At 47.6% G+C, this 18,126-nt stretch overlaps 1 protein-coding gene across 2 annotated transcripts in view; it reads right to left on the reverse strand.

Annotated features, from left to right (window-relative positions):
* SHANK1 (SH3 and multiple ankyrin repeat domains 1) overlaps positions 1-18,126 on the reverse strand; it is an 81,027-nt gene that overhangs the window by 39,109 nt on the left and 23,792 nt on the right. For both annotated transcript variants that reach the window (XM_043990788.1, XM_043990787.1), the window contains exons 12-14: positions 16,079-16,272; positions 8,090-8,203; positions 7,856-7,931 (exon numbers count right to left, since the gene is read on the reverse strand). In XM_043990788.1, coding sequence (XP_043846723.1) covers positions 7,856-7,931; positions 8,090-8,203; positions 16,079-16,272 — 384 coding nt within the window. The remainder of the gene's footprint in view (positions 1-7,855; positions 7,932-8,089; positions 8,204-16,078; positions 16,273-18,126) is intronic.

Raw genomic sequence — 18,126 nt, forward strand, 5'->3', positions numbered from 1 at the left:
TATGCTCAAGTATAGCAACCATTGTGATCTGGCAACCCCCACAGTTCATCCTTTGTTTGGCTGCACTTGGAAACACCAAATGTGGAGAGGTGGGAAGTAGTGGGGTCTGCTCTGCCCTGCCCAGGTCTGACCACACTGGGGTGATATTCATTGGCATCAAGTTTAGAAAGTGGGGCAGCTAAGATGTCCAAGAGCTTCGAGGCCATAGCATGGGACCTGGAGATATTTGAGCTGGATAAGAAAGGACTCAAGGCAGACACACTGTCTTCAAGTCTTTGAAGGACTGTTGTGTGGCAAAGAGATTCTGCTTGATTTGCTAGCCCCAGAGGGCAGACAGAATGAGGAGAAATGGGGAGAAGTTGCAGAGTGATGGCTTGATAAAAAAACCCACTTTCTAACAATCTGAAGTATTCCTAAGGGGCCTGGGCTCTCTCTGCGGGTGGTGGGTTCTTTCTCACTGCATATGGATGCTGAATGACCACTTGTCTGCTCTGTTCCAGAGGGAGCTGTTGGTCAGGAATACCTAGCCTCTAGAATGCTGTAGCAGCATGCACACCCAGACACAAACCTTCAGCCCAGCTTGGCACCCTTGCCTGTGTTGTGGCCTCATATGACCCACTATCCCAGGGGACTTCTCCAGCATAACACAGACTTATTCCCCACATTCCATCTTTCTACACAGTATACCACAGTTTAACACGAACCCGAACCCCAACATACTGCCTACAATGCACTATGTCCTGCCCACCTACAAAACACACATGCTTTTACCCTAGCACACAGCCCACTTCAGGATTGCAGCTACCCACCCATCAAATGGCACTTTCTAATAAAACCTCAGCATTCCTGCCTCAGTATACCTCCCACAACAGCTCCACTGTTACATGCACATACCTCATGACCCCTGTGCTGCTCTCGCTTAAGACACACTGTAGGGGCAGCTAAGTGGCGCAGTGGATAGAGCACCGGCCCTGGAGTCAGGAGGACCTGAGTTCAAATCCGGTCTCAGACACTTGACACTTACTAGCTGTGTGACCCTGGGCAAGTCATTTAACCCCAACTGCCTCAAACACAAAAAGACACACTGTAGCATAACAGCGCATGCACATATGTGTTCTTGACCTCTCCTAGACCTCCCTACATAATATACTCCTGTTCTGCATATGTACACACACATACACACAAGACACACTCGCACATTCACATGCATGCACACACATGCATGAGCATACTGATTCCAGTAGACTTTACAGCATAGTCCAGTATAACAGAGATACACATGCACTTGCACACACGCATACACACACATGTAGACACATACACGCACACTGACTCCAGTAGGTTTTACAGCATAGTCCAGTATAACACAGAGATACACAGGCATGTGCACACATGATCACATGGTACATCAGCATATGTACACAACGTATACACTAGAATGATCCATTAGAATCTAGCCCTCCACCTTCATAGCAGATATGAGGGATCAGCCATTTCTGTAGCTGAGTAGGAACCTCAATACTCCTTGGAGGTTTGAAAAAGAAGTGTGAGAAGGAGAGACAAACATGCACAATCATGAAAAAAAAGTCTGAGGAAGAAGGAAGGAGGCCTTTGGGAGGGAGGAGGTAGAGGAAGAGAGAGGAGATCAAGGCCACCTGAAATGGGTGCGGTAGTCACAATCATTTGTGCCTGTACCAGACCATTGCTCACCATGCCCCTTAGGGAGACAGTGTGCCACAGTGGAAAATGGTCTAGATTTGGGGTAAGGGGAACCGGGTCTGAATTCCAGCTCTTACTTCCCACCTATGTGACCTTGGGCAAGTTATTTAACCTCTCTTCACCTTAGTCCCTCTTCTGTAAAATAAAGAGGCTGGATCAGCCATCTTTCCCAGTTCTAAATCGATGGCCCTGGGATTCCATATGGTCTTCAAGGACTCCCATATCCTTTTTCAACCCCTTGGTGCCTGGCACACTCAGGAACCCCTTCCGAGTTTCCAGATCACCCCCACACCATCTCCCTATAGTTCTCAGTCTCCAATGACAGCCCTCCCATCCCCTCATCATGCCCACCATATCTTTCTTACATTCATTATATCCCACTTTCACCTTTCCATAGTCTATTTCCCAAATCTTATGCCCTCAAATACCTCCACCCCTCTTGGAACCCAACATCTCCCCTCACAACTTCTGTCTCTCCCTGTAATCATCACTTGCCTATATCTGCTTTCATTCATATCCACTTCCATACCCCCATATCCCTCTTATCTTTCCCCTAGAATCTTCCACTCATGGTAGTTTCTAGGGGAATTCTATATACCAATGAAATCATAGATATGGTATAAAAAAACCTCTCTCCACACTCCTTGTACCTCCTTATTCTGCCCCCTTTCTACAACTGTATTCTCATCCTCCTCTTCGCCTCTTCTCCCTATCCTTCCCACAAGTCTTGTAGCTCCCCTCATTCTCACATATACTCCTGATATTCCCCATATCCCCGTATTTCCCTACTCCTTACCTATATCCCCTTCTCATTTCTCATATCCTCATTTCCCATAGTCTCTTCCCACCCTCCATTCCTCCTGTCCTTTCATTTCCTATAGTTCCCTCTTATTCCCTGTATTCTCCAAACCTTTAAACACCCCTGAAATACCCTATAATGCTTTCATCCTTGCTATTACTAAAACTACTGTCCTCATCTCCATCTCTGGTGCTGCATTCCTCATATTTCTCCATGCCCCTGCCTAGCTGCCTTCTTATTTAACCCTCTTCAGTATATTCTGTCTGCATCCCTCATCTGCCCTTCCCAGCACCCCATTCATGTGGGCACATCTGGCATGCCTTCACTCAGGCATGCTTCCAAAGACCCCTGCAGGATCACTCAGCATTAGGGCCTGGCCCATACATCTCACACACAGAGAATGCAGCACCTCTTTCCTCCTCTGCCCCTCCACCCCCAGCCTGCACACACACACACACACACACTCTCACACACTCATTGAGAATCCCTCCCACACCAGTCTCTTCTGTATTCAGGGGCCTGTGTGCTCCCCACCTCTCCCCATGGGTGCTAACTTCTCTGAGTGATGTCCCAAAAAGCAGGGGCATGATCTCTTGACAGGAACGTTGCAAACAGTGTGTGGACATGGACAAGGATAGAGCTGGGGAGGGGATGGAGAGAGAGAAGGTCCTGCACATGGACAGACAGACAGATACATGCAGATTTACAAAAACATGTGACCATGCAGCTACACAAACACAATGATACTCCAACAGACCCTTATATCTACACTTGTATTGGCACCCAGAGACCAGAGACCCTAGAATATACAAACATTTCTGTGTACAGATAGATAGACAGACAGACATTCAGACCTGAAAAACACACAAAATATTTGGAGCACATTCACAGGCAGCAAGGAGAGGCATGTGGAGAGAGAAGACAACCATGACAGGGATATGGGGAAATAGCCACAGAGCAAAGACCCCAAGATTGGGAACAAACACACAGAAGAATTCATAATCTCTGGACACTCCCCCCTGCTCACACACTGTAACACACATAGTCTCCCTAGACATGCAGGACATTGCTTTGAGACATTTGCCATCACACAGGAATATATGGGCAGAGACCCAGATACATAGGACTCTTGGGGTCAGATAAAATCTACCATTTTACACACACACACATACACACCTCTCTCTCTCTCTCTCTCTCTCTCTCTCTCTCTCTCTCTCTCTCTCTCTCTCTCTCTCTCTCTCTCCCCCTCCCTCCCTCCCTCCCCTTCTGACACAGTCGCATAGTGACATGCAGTGAGGGAAAGGGGAGGGGAGAGAAAGAGGGGGCGGGGTGTGTGTATGATAGGGGGCGGTGAATGACTGTGAATGGAGAGAGGGGGATGAATGGGGTGGAGGGGTTTGCTGGCTCTGGGAGGGGTGAATGGGAAAATGGGAGAACAGAGGAATGAAGGATTGGAGGAGTGTGTATATGGGGGTTCAATTGGAGGTGGGAAGAAAGAGTTGGGGAGATGAGTGATGTAGAAAGGTGTCAGAGGATAGCAGACAGGGGGTTTGGGACTCTAGAGCAGATTGTGGGGATAGCACATAGGAAATCTAGGGTACAGAACTGGAAAGATAGAGAAGACTAAGGGAAAGGGTCTGGAATAAAGGTGACACTTGGGTTAAGAAGACACTTGGCACTGGGGGGGGAGTCTGAAGAGTTTGGGGGAAGCAGGCAAAAGGTTCAGTAGTGAGTTGGGGAGAGAGGTCCTGGCAAGGAATTGTAGAGATAGGGGAAAAGGACAAGGGCTAGAGAAATGAAAAGGCAAGGAAAAGGGCTGCGAAGAGAGAGGTAAAGAGGAAAGGTTCTGAAATGGGTCCTGTTGGAGCTAGAGAGATGGAGGAGTTGAGGGTTAGGGGTTGGAGATTGGGAAGGAAGGAGAAACCCAAGAGGGTCTGAATGAAGTGGGCCTTTGGATGGGGGGAAGCTAAGGAGAGAGATGGGGGTGGGGAAAAAGATATGTGGAGAGTGATGCCCTGGGATTAGGGGGCACTAGGGAGATGGTTCTCAGGGTCCTGGAGAATCGAGGAAGGACATGGGATTGGAGAGATGCAGAAGTAAAGGTAGGGGCCCAGGGTAAAAGGACTGGAGATAGTGTGCCTGAAGTTGGGGGAGGGGCTCTGGAGCAACCAGGGAGGAAAAAGATGGGTTGGAGAGGAGGGGACTGTGGGGTAAGGGCAGAATCCAGTAAAAGTGTGGAGAGGGAGAGAGGCAATGAAGAGGGGGTCTTGGGTGAGGGAAGGCAAGGGAGTCTGTGGCCCAGAGGGACCAGAAAAAGAGATCCTGGGAAAGGGATCCATCCGATGGGAGGAGGAGGAAAGGGGGTGTTTGGGGGCTCCATTACCTGTAGATATACCAGACGCTGCGCCGCCGGGGCCCCAGGGCCGGCCAGCTGGAGGACAGGGGGGGCGGCTGCGGCAGGGGGGCCCCCCCTTCACCGCTACTGCTACCGGCCGCAGACAAAGCCATCGCCCTGGCCCCGGCCCCGGTCCCGGCCGCCCCCGCGTCCCCCGTGTCCGGGCCCCCAGGCCCCACCTCATGCTGACCCGCGCCGGGGGAGGAAGGGGGCACAACCCCCCCCGGGGGGGCAGGGAGGAAGGAGGGTAGGGAGAAGGAGGCTCACATGCTGGGGGGCGCGGGTTGAGGGGGGGGGCTGGGTTCAATACCACGGACAGCGCCGGGTTCAGCACCAGGGACAGCGCCGCCGGTTTCAGCACCGCTGACAGAGCGGGAGGCAGGCGGGCAGGCGCCTGGCTTTAACCCCTTGGCATCCTGCGCTGGGCTGCGTAGGGGGGCTGGGAGTGAGGAGGGGGGAGGGGAGACCTGGAGGGGAACGCAGGGGCCCCCTTGGCGGGAGAAGGGGGAGGGGCGAGAAGGGGGGGAGAAGGAGAAGAAGGGGGAGGCACTTCCGGTCTGGGTCCCCCCCCCCACTTCTCCTCCCTCCAGAGCCCTCCCGCGCAGGTGCAGACTGAGTGAGAGAGGAGAGAAGGAACACACAACACAACACAAACCATACTGCACAAGCAGGGGCAGAGAGAGCATGACAGGCACACTGCACAGTGTCCTAGTGAAACCATCTACCAGCACAACACGGTCAGGGTAGTGAAAGACACACACACACACACACACACACACACACACAGAGGGACGGGAGAGGGGTACTCTCAGACAGGGTCTCTCCCTCTCAGTCTCTCTCTCTCTCTCTCTTTCTCTCTCTCTCTCTCTCTCTCTCTCTCTCTCTCTCTCTCTCTTTCTCCCTCCCTCCCTCCAACCCCCCAACCCCCCTCTCTAGCCTCTCTCCCCTTCTCCACTTCTTTCTCTCTCTCCTCTCTGTTTCTCCTTCTCTCTCTCATTTACACACACACACACACACACACACACACACACACACAGATACACAAGTGAAAAAAGATAGCCAGGGTGAACCATACAATGTGGATATGGATACAGAAAGAATTTTCCAGCCCCCGGGAAATGTTTCTGAACTCCAAACACCATAGCATCATGGGGGTGATAGAGAAACAGGCCCACAGAGCATGGTAGGAATGCAAGGAGAGAGAGAGGAGGGAGACAAGAACAGAGTTAAAGAAAAAGAAAGAGATGGGGAGGGTAAAACACAATAAGAGGTCCAGAAAGAGAGACAGGAAAAGAGGGGGCAGATGGCTAGGAGCTGTTGAAGAAAGGGAAACAGGAAAACCGAGACAGAGAGAACCACTCAGGCACTTAATTAGGCACCGAGAGAAAGGTCTTCCTAGGGGATGTGGATAGGCCCAAATGCCTCAGACATACATATGGGTGTAGAGTAACATAGTCCCTCTTCCCACATCTCCCTTTTCCCCTCCACCCACCCTCCAACCCTCTTCCACTGGCCAGAACACAGACACAGAGATTTGGGACACATTTAATGTAACAACACCATTAATGCAGGACCTTCTCGAGTTCATTCTAAAACACTAACGTGGGCTTCCTTGTCCCCCTGCAGGCTTCTGTCCTGGGAGCAGAGATGGCCAAAATCTCCCAGAGACCCAGATGCAAAGGCATGTAGATATAGAGTTAGATCCAAAGACACACAAGAAGAAGCAAGGCATGTAGTGAGACAGATACTCCCAGAAAGCACACTAGGGCACACACATACACACTCACACCCTACAAACACACAGCCACTCCTAGGGACACACATGAATATCCAGCCAGATTTAGGAATGTTCCCATGGAGACACACAGGCATGCATCAAGACATATACACAGCTGGAGAAACACACACACACACACACAGACACACAGACACACACAAATCAACAAGGTTCTAAGCAGAAACCCAAGGAGAAAACACACATAAGCAGGGTCACTCACATACCAAGTCATAGGACACACACTCAGAGAAAAGTACCTGCCCAGACTCAGGGTCTTACACAAACAGAAACATACACTCAAAAATATATTGTTATTAAAGGGACACAAGCAGGCATATAGATACACATTCTGATGACTGAGACACATGTTTGCACTGCTGTGCAAATAGTAGGTGCTTAATAAATAGTCATAGGATGAATGGGTAAGCATACCCATTTGAAAATACATATTCAGGAAAACACGCTCAAACTTGCATATATTCCCAGAAATACACAGATTTCATAAAGGTAACCTAGCCTTGGGAGGAGGTACACATACACACATAGGTCCTTCCCTTCCAGATTCCTTCCTCCCCAAACCAAGTTCAACCCCTTGTATCTACTAGTTTCAGGTCAGTCAGAAGCTGGAGAGAGAAAATAGGCCAGCATATCCTTTGACCAGCCCCCTCCTCCCCCTTTTACCCCCAAGTCCAATTCTTCCTAGCCCAGGTACCCAGGGCCAGGACATTTATCCAACATAAGCATTAGGAAGATGCGACATGTGCTTAGTGTTTTCCCCTGTCCCCTGACTCTGGACTATATAGACACAGAGAGGTTCTGGAAGGTTGAGATGTATTTGTTTCCTGTAGCTAATTCCAGCCCCAGTCAACAGAGCCCTTCTGAGAGAACTCCCTTGGGAGAAGGCAGCCTAGGGGAAGTAGAACAGAAGTTCTAGATTTGAGTCTGAACTCTCATTCTGTTTCTAACTGCCAGCTGTGTGATCTAGGGGAATTCACTTGCCTTCTCTGAGCTCAATTTTCTCCTCTACAAAATAAAGAGGTAGGACAAGATGACCTCGAATGTCCCTTTCAGACAGAACAATCACTGAATGGGTTAGGGAAATACATTTTGAAGGTATTGGAAAGTTAGGGAGGACAAAAGCAGGGGGATCGGGAGAACTCCTTACCTGGGGGCGTCAAAGCTGTCATAAGAGCCCACGGTGTAATGTCGGAAGAGCCTTTTGGCTTTGTCACTTCGACTTTCTAGATGGGGGAAGGGTTGAGGGAGAACCTGAATGACATCCCCAGGTCACATCCTTCCTTCCCTTACTCCACCCACAACTTTCATTCTTCTCTTGACAGACTTCCCATCGACAGTCCAAGCTCCTCACCCCCAACCAAGGAAATGGAAATTGTATTACCTTGCTTTCCCTCCTGGGAGCGATTAGCCACCTCCTCCAGGCACTCTGAGGGGAACCAGCCAACACGACCTTTGACCTGACCTTCCCAGAAGCCTCCTTCCCCGATGCTGAGCACTGGGTCAGAGAACAAGGCAGGGAAGCACATTCAGAATCTGTTCTCCACCTTCCCACCATCCATCGGCTTTCCTTTATTGCCTGCACAGACCACTACGGTCCTCCCCCAATCAATGAGTTTTTATGTATAAAATTAGACATGACACTTTTCTTTATGGCTATATTACACAAGATTCCTGGGCAGGTGACAAGTGGATGAGATGATTTCTGAAGTCCTTTCAGCTTTGATGCTGTATGACTATGCAGTAGCCCAGTGGGTCAGACCAAGTTTCCAGCTTTCTCTGGTGCTCCAAAGAAGAGGACATGCTCTTCTCCTCTGAAGGTCAAGGATACCCTAACCCTCATAAGTATCCCTCATTTGTTTCAAAAACTTATTCATAATCAGTTGTTGGGGATTTCCTTAATCACCCCTTGAGTCTCTTCCTTCCTTCCTTTCTTCTTTCCTTATTCCTTCCTTCTCTTTCTTTCCTTTTCTCTTCCTTCCTTTCTCCTTCCTTCCTTCCTTCCTTTCTCCTTCCTTCCTTCCTTCCTTCCTTCCTTCCTTCCTTCCTTCCTTCCTTCCTTCCTTCCTTCCTTCCTTCCTTCCTTCCTTCCTTCCTTCCTTCCTTCCTTCCTTCCTTCCTTCCTTTCTTTCTTTCTTTCTTTCTTTCTTCCTTCCTTCCTTCCTTTCTTTCTTTCTTTCTTTCTTTCTTTCTTTCTTTCTTTCTTTCTTTCTTTCTTTCTTTCTTTCTTTCTTTCTTTCTTTCTTTCTTTCTTTCTTTCTTTCTTTCTTTCTGTTTTTGGCTTGTACCACCTCTGGGGAGAAAAAAATCCTAGATCTATCTCCTAATGCCTTTATCTCATAGAATGATAAAATTTTAGCATTGGAAGTGCCTCAGAAGTCATCTCCACCCTATGCAGGTCCCTCCTCAATACCACCCAGGCTGAGAGAGACTTCAGAAAGCACCTCATCCATCCTATACCTGAAACAACATCTCTAATGTCCCTGAGAAGCAGCCAGTCAACCTCTGCTTAAAGTCTTCTATTGATGGGGATAGCTTTACATCCCAAAGCAGCTGGAAGTACTTGGACAGCTCTGATTATTATATCAAATTGAAGCCTTCCCTTCAACCCCCACTGGTTCTAGTTTTGTTCTCTGGGGCCAAGATGTACAAGTCTACTTCCACTTCCCCAAGAGAGCTAGCCCTTTATATATTTGAAGATAGTAGCTCAACCTCACACCTTAATTTTTTCTCTTTTCCAGGTGAAACATCCACAACTGATTAACAAATCCTTACATAGCAAGGGTTTGAATCTCTGCTCTCCTCATCCCACATGCACACACCTCTTCTCACCACTGCTGTTAATTTTTTTTATTTTGGTCAAGGAGTTCTCCTATGTCCCCCAGCTTGAGTTTTAAGAAGGAAAGAGAATCACAATCCCTCCTCTCTCATTAACCTCCCACACACAAAACTGGATGCAATTTTTCACCACTGTGAACCCCTAGAGAGGGGTCCAGGAAAACAGAATTGAGGACAAAATGTTTTTTATGTGCTCAAAATTATTCACATGAAATTACAGAAAGTCATGTCAACTGAGAAGTAAACTACATATTGTTTCACCAGATTTGAAGGGTCCCTTAAACCTTATCCCCTCTCCACCCCCAGTCATAGAATCTTAACACGTCAGAGCTGGAAAGGCCCTTAGAGTCTATCTCCTCTGACTTCATAGAGAATCTCCAAGCTGGGAGGTCACTCAGAGGTCATAAATGGGCAAGAATCAATTGATCACATCACATAGAGGTCATTTTGTGCAAGTTGCCCCCCGGGACAGTTAGGAGGGGCTTCAGGGGCCCCTTTGCCAAATAGAACCTCCACAGGAATTCACATAATCAAGTCTCCTTCCTCTTCCATGCTCACCTTTGAAATACTCATCCCCCTTCGTGTTTCCCTTTTTCCAGGCTAGGCATCCTGAGTTCCTTCAACCAAATTCACCCGTTTGTATTAGCTTCTAACCCACATGTCTCCATTTTTTCCATAAGAAAAGCACAAGATACTTGATCAAGTGCTTTGCTAAAATAGAGGTAAATGACATCTATAGCATTGAAACATCCAACCAGGAAGCCAGCATTTGTTAAGTACTGACATTTTTACCATAGCCATTCAATGAATATTAGTTAAAAGCCTACAATGGGCACAGCTCTATGCTTGATGCAGGAGACACAAAAGTACAAAATGACACCCACGTTGCTCTCAAATGGCTTATATTCTCCTGGGGTGCTGGGTAGAGTAGATATGATAGAGCCAAGGAGAGATCCATACAGAGTGCTCACGGGAAACTTGGAGTGGTTTCACTGGAGGGGTAGCACTGAGCTGAACATTGAAGGAAGAGAAGTCTGAAAGGTGGGGCCTTCAAGGGGTCCTCCTTTGGCATGACTGGAAATCTCCTTCCTGTCTCAGGTCCTGCTTCTTTGGATAAGCTCTCACTTGTCAAAGGACTTCCTTAAATGTGGTCCCCAAAATTAAACCCAGAACTCTAGACAGGCTGACAGGGGAAGAGCACAGTGGGACTAGTAGAGGCCCCTCATCTACCCCACCCCCATCTGGACACATGTCTCTTCATGCTCTTTAAGGTCACAGTAGCTATATACATCAGTCTGTTATCACAGAGCTGGTAGTCTGAGACGAAAATCTTCAGGGTCTTCCCACACCAAGTTCTGCACTTAGGTTGTTGCTTTTTGGGATCTAAGGGAAGAGATGGCCATTTCTTCCTGTCCCATTTCATCTTTTTTTTTTTAATTTTTTTTTAGTGAGGCAATTGGGGTTAAGTGACTTGCCCAGGGTCACACAGCTACTAAGTGTTAAGTGTCTGAGGCCAGATTTGAACTCAGGTACTCTTGAATCCCGGGCCGGTGCTTTATCCACTGCACCACCTAGCTGCCCCCCATTTCATCTTGATAAAGGCCGTCCAACATTTCAGCCAACATTTCAAATTCTTAGTGAAGGACAATGGCACCATCTCACCTGCATGGTCCTCACCTACCTTTCCAACCCTACCTCCCCCTGCTCTGCCCACACCCCCATATGGCTTCCCCATTAGCTATACACCACACAGTCCAAGACCAGAGAGTGAACTAAGACTTCAGAGATGCCCAACCACCTCGTCTAACATTTGCTGAATCTGAGACTCAGAGTGAACAATCAGGGACTCGCCCAAGGCCACAGTACCAGAACCAGGACATGAAATGTTTTCTTCTTCCTCCAAATCTGCTTTTCCACTCCCTTCTCATCTCTCCTGCTTGCCCCAGTGATCTTCTGTTTTAGCTAACCTTTTGCCTCCACTGCCATCCTCAGTTTATTCCACACAGAATGCCTTCAGGAGTAGTAATAGTGTACACTTAACACAATTTCTATAGCACTGGAAAGCTTACTTTTCTCCTGACAACTCTATAAGCTATGTCATGCAAGTATCATATCCCCCAGTTTCCATATCAAGAGACTAAGGCTCAGACACCTAAGATGTCACACAACTAGTAAAAGTGCCAGTGACAGGATTTCAACCCAGGTCTCATGAATCTGAGTTCAGAGCCCCTTAAGGACTCCAAGTGTCTGAATTTTATAGATGAGGAAACTGAGGTGCAAAGAAGTTAATCAATTTGCTTAGGGTCATGACTAAGAAATAACATTTGGTACATTGACCCTTTTTTATTCTTTGTTGCAAGCAATGGGCTTTCTGGGGAAGAGGCAAGGTAGGGAAGGGATACATTCGTAACTTCAGGTGGTGGAGAAAAAAGATATCAAGAAAAATATTTAAAATCTGAAACAAAATCCTAAATTAAAAAAAAAATCCAATCTGCAATGGAAAAAGGAGCTTCATATAGCCACCATGAAATCAGAGCCCTGCTCTCATTCTGTCCATCCATCAATAATAATTTTTTTTTTAAAGTGGCAGAGCCAGCATTGAAACTCAAACCCAGATCTTCCAACCAAGGACAGCTTGTAAGGTCAGAAGGAGGGAGTTACTGTGCTGAGACAGGAGTGGAGCCCAACCCCACAGTCACCCTGACACAGATCCAGTCCTAGGAAGGCCTCACCAGAGAAAGAGACCCCCCCCCCCAGCCTCTGAATCAGCTGCAGCACCAGTGTCGTCTGGAACTAAGCTCACAGCCTGGTGAGAGGGCTGAGCCCTTGGCAGGGGAGAGATTACAGGGGTCTCTGCTGGTGCTGAGGAAGAACTTGAGTTTTTCACCCCTGCTGGGAACCAGGAGGTAGGCTTGAGTAGCAGTGGTCCAGGTGGGGGAGGGGCACAGGCTTGTCAGAGCTGACAACCACAACACACAAAGCTGGTTGATTAGCAAGTTGGTCTGGGGTCATCTACAGACCAGAGAACATGCCAGGCCAGTGAAAAACCTGCTCCTCCTTAAATCGCACCACCTGGGACCTCCTGAAGCTTGGGATAGTGCAGCCTGGAAAGTGTCCCACTTTAAGGAGCTAAAAGAAAGGAAAGATTAGTAGACAGAGAAAGGTGAGGACCATAGAAAGTTTCTTTAGTGACAAGGAAGATCAAGATGCACCCTCACAGGAAGATGTCAACATCGGAGCCCCTATATCTAAAGCTTCCAAGAAAAATATGAATTAGTCTCAGGCCATAGAGGTGCTCAAAAAGAACTTTGAAGATAAAGTTAGAGAGGTGGAGGAAAAAATGGAAAGAGAAATGAGGGGGATGCAGGAAAGACAAGAGAAACTCAAACCCAGCTTCTTTTAACTCCCAGGCAAGCCCTCAGCCCTTTCTCCACTCTACCCCTTGCCTCTTTGCCACCCTCTATGAAGATGAGGATGAGGATGAAGATGATGTGGGTGTATGAGGAGGTGGGTGAAGAGTATGAGGATGAGAATAAACAACTGCCCTTTGGCTTAAGGTCCCCAGTCTATGTCCATGATCCTTCCTTTGATCCTTACAAGAACCCTATAACATTGACTGTACAGATTTTATCATCTCCATTTTACAGATGAAGAAGCAGACATAGAGCAGTTTAAGTAATTCGCTCAAGGGTGGGGCAGCTAGGTGGCACAGTGGATAAAGCACTGGCCCTGGATTCAGGAGGATCTGAGTTCAAATTCAGCCTCAGACACTTGACATTTACTAGCTGTGTGACCCTAGGCAAGTCACTTAACCCTCATTGCCCCGCAAAAAAAAAAAAGTAATTTGCTCATGGTCATGTGGAAAGCAATGGAGCCAAGATTTGAAAGATGGTCTGTTGGCACACTCCACACTCCATAGTTGCCTTCCCTTCCCTCTGGCTCTCGAGGTTCTAAACAAATCAGAGCCTCTTGGTGAAATCTTTCCTGGCCACTCCAGCTCACAGTGATCTCTCACTTTGAACCCATAACCCTCACTGCACACTTCTCAATGTTTTTCCCACGTCTCTCTATTGGTTTGACAAGTCAGCTAGGTGATACAGTAGATAGAGGCCCAGATACTGGGCCTAGAGTGAGGAAGACTCATTTTCCTGAGTTCAAATCTGGTCTGGGACACTAGCTATGTGACTCTGGACAAGTAACTTCACTCTATTAGCCTCAGTTCCTCATCTGCAAAATGAGCTAGAGAAGGAAATGGCAAACCACTCTAGGATCTCTGCCAAGAAAACCCCTATGAGATCATGGAGAGTCAGACACATAAAACACCAAAAAACAACTGAACAACAATTAGTTTGACTATTGGCCACCATTTGCCTCTCAAATCTGACTCATGTACAGCAATAGTACTATCCGTAATTGGTGTTATTTTAATGTATAATTCTTCAATGATGAAAAGAGCTGCAGTAGAATCTACATGGGTCTTGCTTCCACCAACAGAACTCACCACCAGTGCATAACTTCTTACCCTGTTGGATTCTTGTCCGTACCATTCTATAAGCTTCCACAGAAACTGGGCTCCTCCAATGATCAGACTATGTGATGATTTTTTTTCCTTCAGTAGCTCAAGGATTGGGAACTGGGGTGAAGGGATGAGTGTTCTCCTTCAGCCCAGGCACCCCATCTCATTCTGTACAGTTCCTGTACTTGTATTCCCACAAATCTTCTGTGGAAGCTCCTCCCAAAATGCAGGAAGCCTTCCTTGCTTTATTGAATTACAATCTTCAACTCTTCTGGCATTGTCAAAGTCATCCATGTGAGTCTTTTTTCCACTGACAAAGAGCCCAAGCCTTCCATGCCTTGGCAGTCGATCTCATGAGCTGCTGTGGCCAGTCTGCTGGCAATAGGACTCTTTGAGCTGCCCTTCAGATGATGGATGGGCAGATATTTTGTCCCTAGATCTGTCTTTCTGAAGGCTTTCTCCCCAAAAGAAGCCACGGGGTTTGTGTTTCTCTGGCTTTGCCTTTTGATGCTCTCTTCTGTGTACTTCTAGTTCTTTCCTGAGAGATTTTGAGGAATGCCTTTATTCAGACTAATAAGACTAAGAGATTTGGATCTCTTCCATGGCTCCCTGTTGCCCCAGAGAAAAGTTCAAATTCTTTAGCCTAGCATTCAGGACTCTTCACAAGCCTACCTTCCCTGTCCTGTCTTGTCCAAAATGCTCACCATATGCTCCACCCTGCAGCCCTACTGTGTCAATTACCATTCCTCAAACATGTCTAAGCACTTCTCTTCTTCCAGGACTCACCTTACTCTGTTCCCTAAACTCCAATAGCTCTTTCCCTTCCCTACACCTGCTGAATCTCCATCTCTCCCCTCCTCCAATATGTTGGCACTTCTATGGTATATTGTCTGTATTAGTCTGCATCATTTGTGTCTACATACAAGCCATGTCCCCCGTCACACTGGCCAAGCCCTGAAAGGTAGAGACAAGGCCACATCTCTTCTAAACTCTCTGCCGATTCGAGTGTTTGACCCATGTTTGCTGAATTGAATTAAATTACAGCAGAATGAAGGAGTAGAAAAAGGGCCGGATTCAGAGTCAGGAAGCACCAGCAATTACTGCCTTTTTCTGTTTTCTCATCGTTTACAAAATGGGGGCCAGATTTTTGTACTCTCTCACAGAGCTGATTACAGGAAAGTTTGCTATTAACATGAGTTGTTTTTGTTATTTGTTTCAGCCTCAGTATTCCCTTTGTAGATATCCTGTACATCTCTCTTCATTTGTGAGCATGCGGAAGTCCCTGTGTAGAATTCAGCTTCATGAGGACAGGTGCTGCCTCACTTTGGTCTAGGTATCCCCAGCCCAACAACTGAGTAGACACTTGAGCACTTCATCAATGGTTGACTGACTCTGCCAATACATGTCCACTTGGTAACTCTTCAGTAATCTTTCAGAGTGGCTGAAAAATGCACCCCCTGTGCCCAACCTGGTAAAGAATCCTTCTGGACAAAACTTGTCTGGGTTTTGGATGACAGACATTCAATTCATCCCTGGACTCACTTTCCACAGCCTCTCAAGCTAGCTTGGCCCTGCCAGAACTTGCCTGGCCTTGGCTGTTGAGCATCAGTTGCCTTCAGATCTTTCTGTGCTCTTCAGAGAGGCCACATGACCCAGGTACTTTGGACTGGGTCAGTCAGACATCCCTACAGCACTGATACAGCAAAGTCAAATTGCTTGACCTCTATTGCCCCTTAGGCAAAATTTTCTAATAAATTACAGGCCAGTTTCCATCTACTTTGGTAGAGGGGGTGTCCTGATGCTGATGAAATCAGAAATCTTTAGCATATTATCATTTTATTTTTATATTTTCACATATATGTCCTGTGTCCCCAACTAGATTATAAGCTCCTTGAGGGTAGGAGTATGTCTTATTCCTTTGTATCCTTACACATAGTTGGCACTAAAGAAACACTAGTGAGTTGATTCCACCCCCACACGTTCTGGCCAAACCCATCCCGCCGCCCCGACCCCAGGTACCTTTGATCTTCTCTCCCTTGCTCAAGGAGATCTCCCCCTCGCCCTGGGCCTGGTATGGCTTCACGGCCATGAAGGAGCGTCCTGGCACTGCCGTGTAGAGCTTCCGTCGCCGTCCCCGGCTTCCCAGGGAGCCCCCAGGGCCCCCGGATCCCCCTGTGCCCCCAGATGGCCCCTCTCTGGGTGTCCCACTGGAGCTGGGATATATATATATAAGGAGTGTTGAGGGAAAGGGCATGTCCAGAAGAGCACCATGGGCTGGGGAAGGGAGAGGAAGGGGAGAAGGGAATGGGGCTTGGGCCATATCGGGTGGAAGGACCTTTGTGAGGAACCTAAATGGAAAGGGAGCCAGAAAGTCAGGGAGGAGTGACTGGGGGCTTCCCGTCTCTCTCCAAAGCCAACCCCATCCCAAGGCAGCCTTACTGTAGAAGTCTCTTCAGCCACCAACCTGTCCCTTTTAAATCTGATTTTCATAGAATGTCAGTGTCATTTCCTCACACTTAGACTCTGGGCCATGTCCCTACACTGTTCCGGAAACATCCATGACTCTCTATGGCCCCTAGAAACAAGTCCGTATTCCTTTGCTTGGTATTGGAAGTCTTCTACAGAATGGCCGAAGAACATCAGAGCTGATGGGGCTGGAGATACCTGCCTGATCCTGTCTGAATCACGGGCATCTGAACTAAAGGACCTTCGACAAGTGGGCGGCATCCAGGCCTCTGAGGTTGAGGAACGCCCCACTGTCGGTCAGTTCTGCCACTAGGACGCTTTTTGTATATTCAACTTCCACCTGCCTCCCTGAGACTTGTTCTCACCTCCAGCTCTGTCCTCTGAGGAAGCAAAGCAAGGCTCAGGCTCGTCCTAATGATAGCGTTTCAATTTACAGCAGAAAGCTGTTGGGCTGCATCGCGAGGTCTTTTCTGCTCCCGACTAAACCCTGCACTTCCTTCATCCAATCCTGGATTGGCACAGTTTTAAGTTTCCTCTTTTCCTCACAGCCACCACCAGACAAGTTGCAGGCTGTCAAGGGCCTTTCAAAACTGTGGGCCCCAGAACCTAACATAGTAGCCTGTCTAATACTCCAGCTCTTGCCTGCCTAGGCAGGAGGCTTCAGATGAGCATCCCTCCTTCAGAGGGGTCCCAAAGTAAAATTTGCTTTTGGGGTTCATACCGAGCCCACTGAAACCCTCAAGCTTGTCTTCTTCTGAAATATAGTCTTGCCACACCTCCCCCATCCTGTACTTGTGCAGTTGGCTTTGTGAGTCCCATACAGACATACATTAATCCCTATTAAAATCCATCTTAAAGGGGCAGCTAGATAGCGCAGTGGATAGAGCACCGGCCCTGGAGTCAGGAGGACCTGAGTTCAAATCTGGTCTCAGACACTTAACACTTACTAGCTGTGTGACCCTGGGCAAGTCACTTAATCCCAATTGCCTCACTAAAAAAATCCATCTTAAAATCATCAACCTATTAATCTATGGTTCTAGTCTGACAAGATCTTCTTGGATCCTAAATCATTTAACTTATGAGCTCTTCTTCCCAACTCTTGGAGAGCTTTATATTTGATAAGCACACTATCTAAATGTTGGTGGGGCCCAAGGAGAGAGACCAATGGCACTATACTAAAGACCTTTTTCCAGGCTGACATTGACCTTTGAAAGTTTCACATCATCCTTACTTGCCTGTAAGTACCTTGAGAGCAGGGACTACATTTTATCTTTGAACCTTTCCTAGTGCTGGGCATAGGATTCTGTACATAGTTGATATTTAATGAATACTTATAAAAGAAATGGATGCATTGAAAGGGGTCCTAGAAAAGCAATTGGGGCATCTGGGGGATTTGATATGTCTATGATTTCTTTGATAGGGAAGGAGAAAATTAGGGAATGAAACAGAAGTGATTTAGGGAGTGAATGTGGAAGGTTAGGGATATTATGATTTTCTCTAGCAAAGGAGGATGTGGGAGAAGTAGGAAGGGAGAGTTGAGGGTTTCCCTGACTATCCAATGAAAAGGGAAGGCATTGGAGTGGGAAAGAAGGGATAAGGGA

This window comes from Dromiciops gliroides, chromosome 3 (genome assembly GCF_019393635.1).
Source record: "Dromiciops gliroides isolate mDroGli1 chromosome 3, mDroGli1.pri, whole genome shotgun sequence".
Taxonomy (NCBI): Eukaryota; Metazoa; Chordata; class Mammalia; order Microbiotheria; family Microbiotheriidae; genus Dromiciops; species Dromiciops gliroides.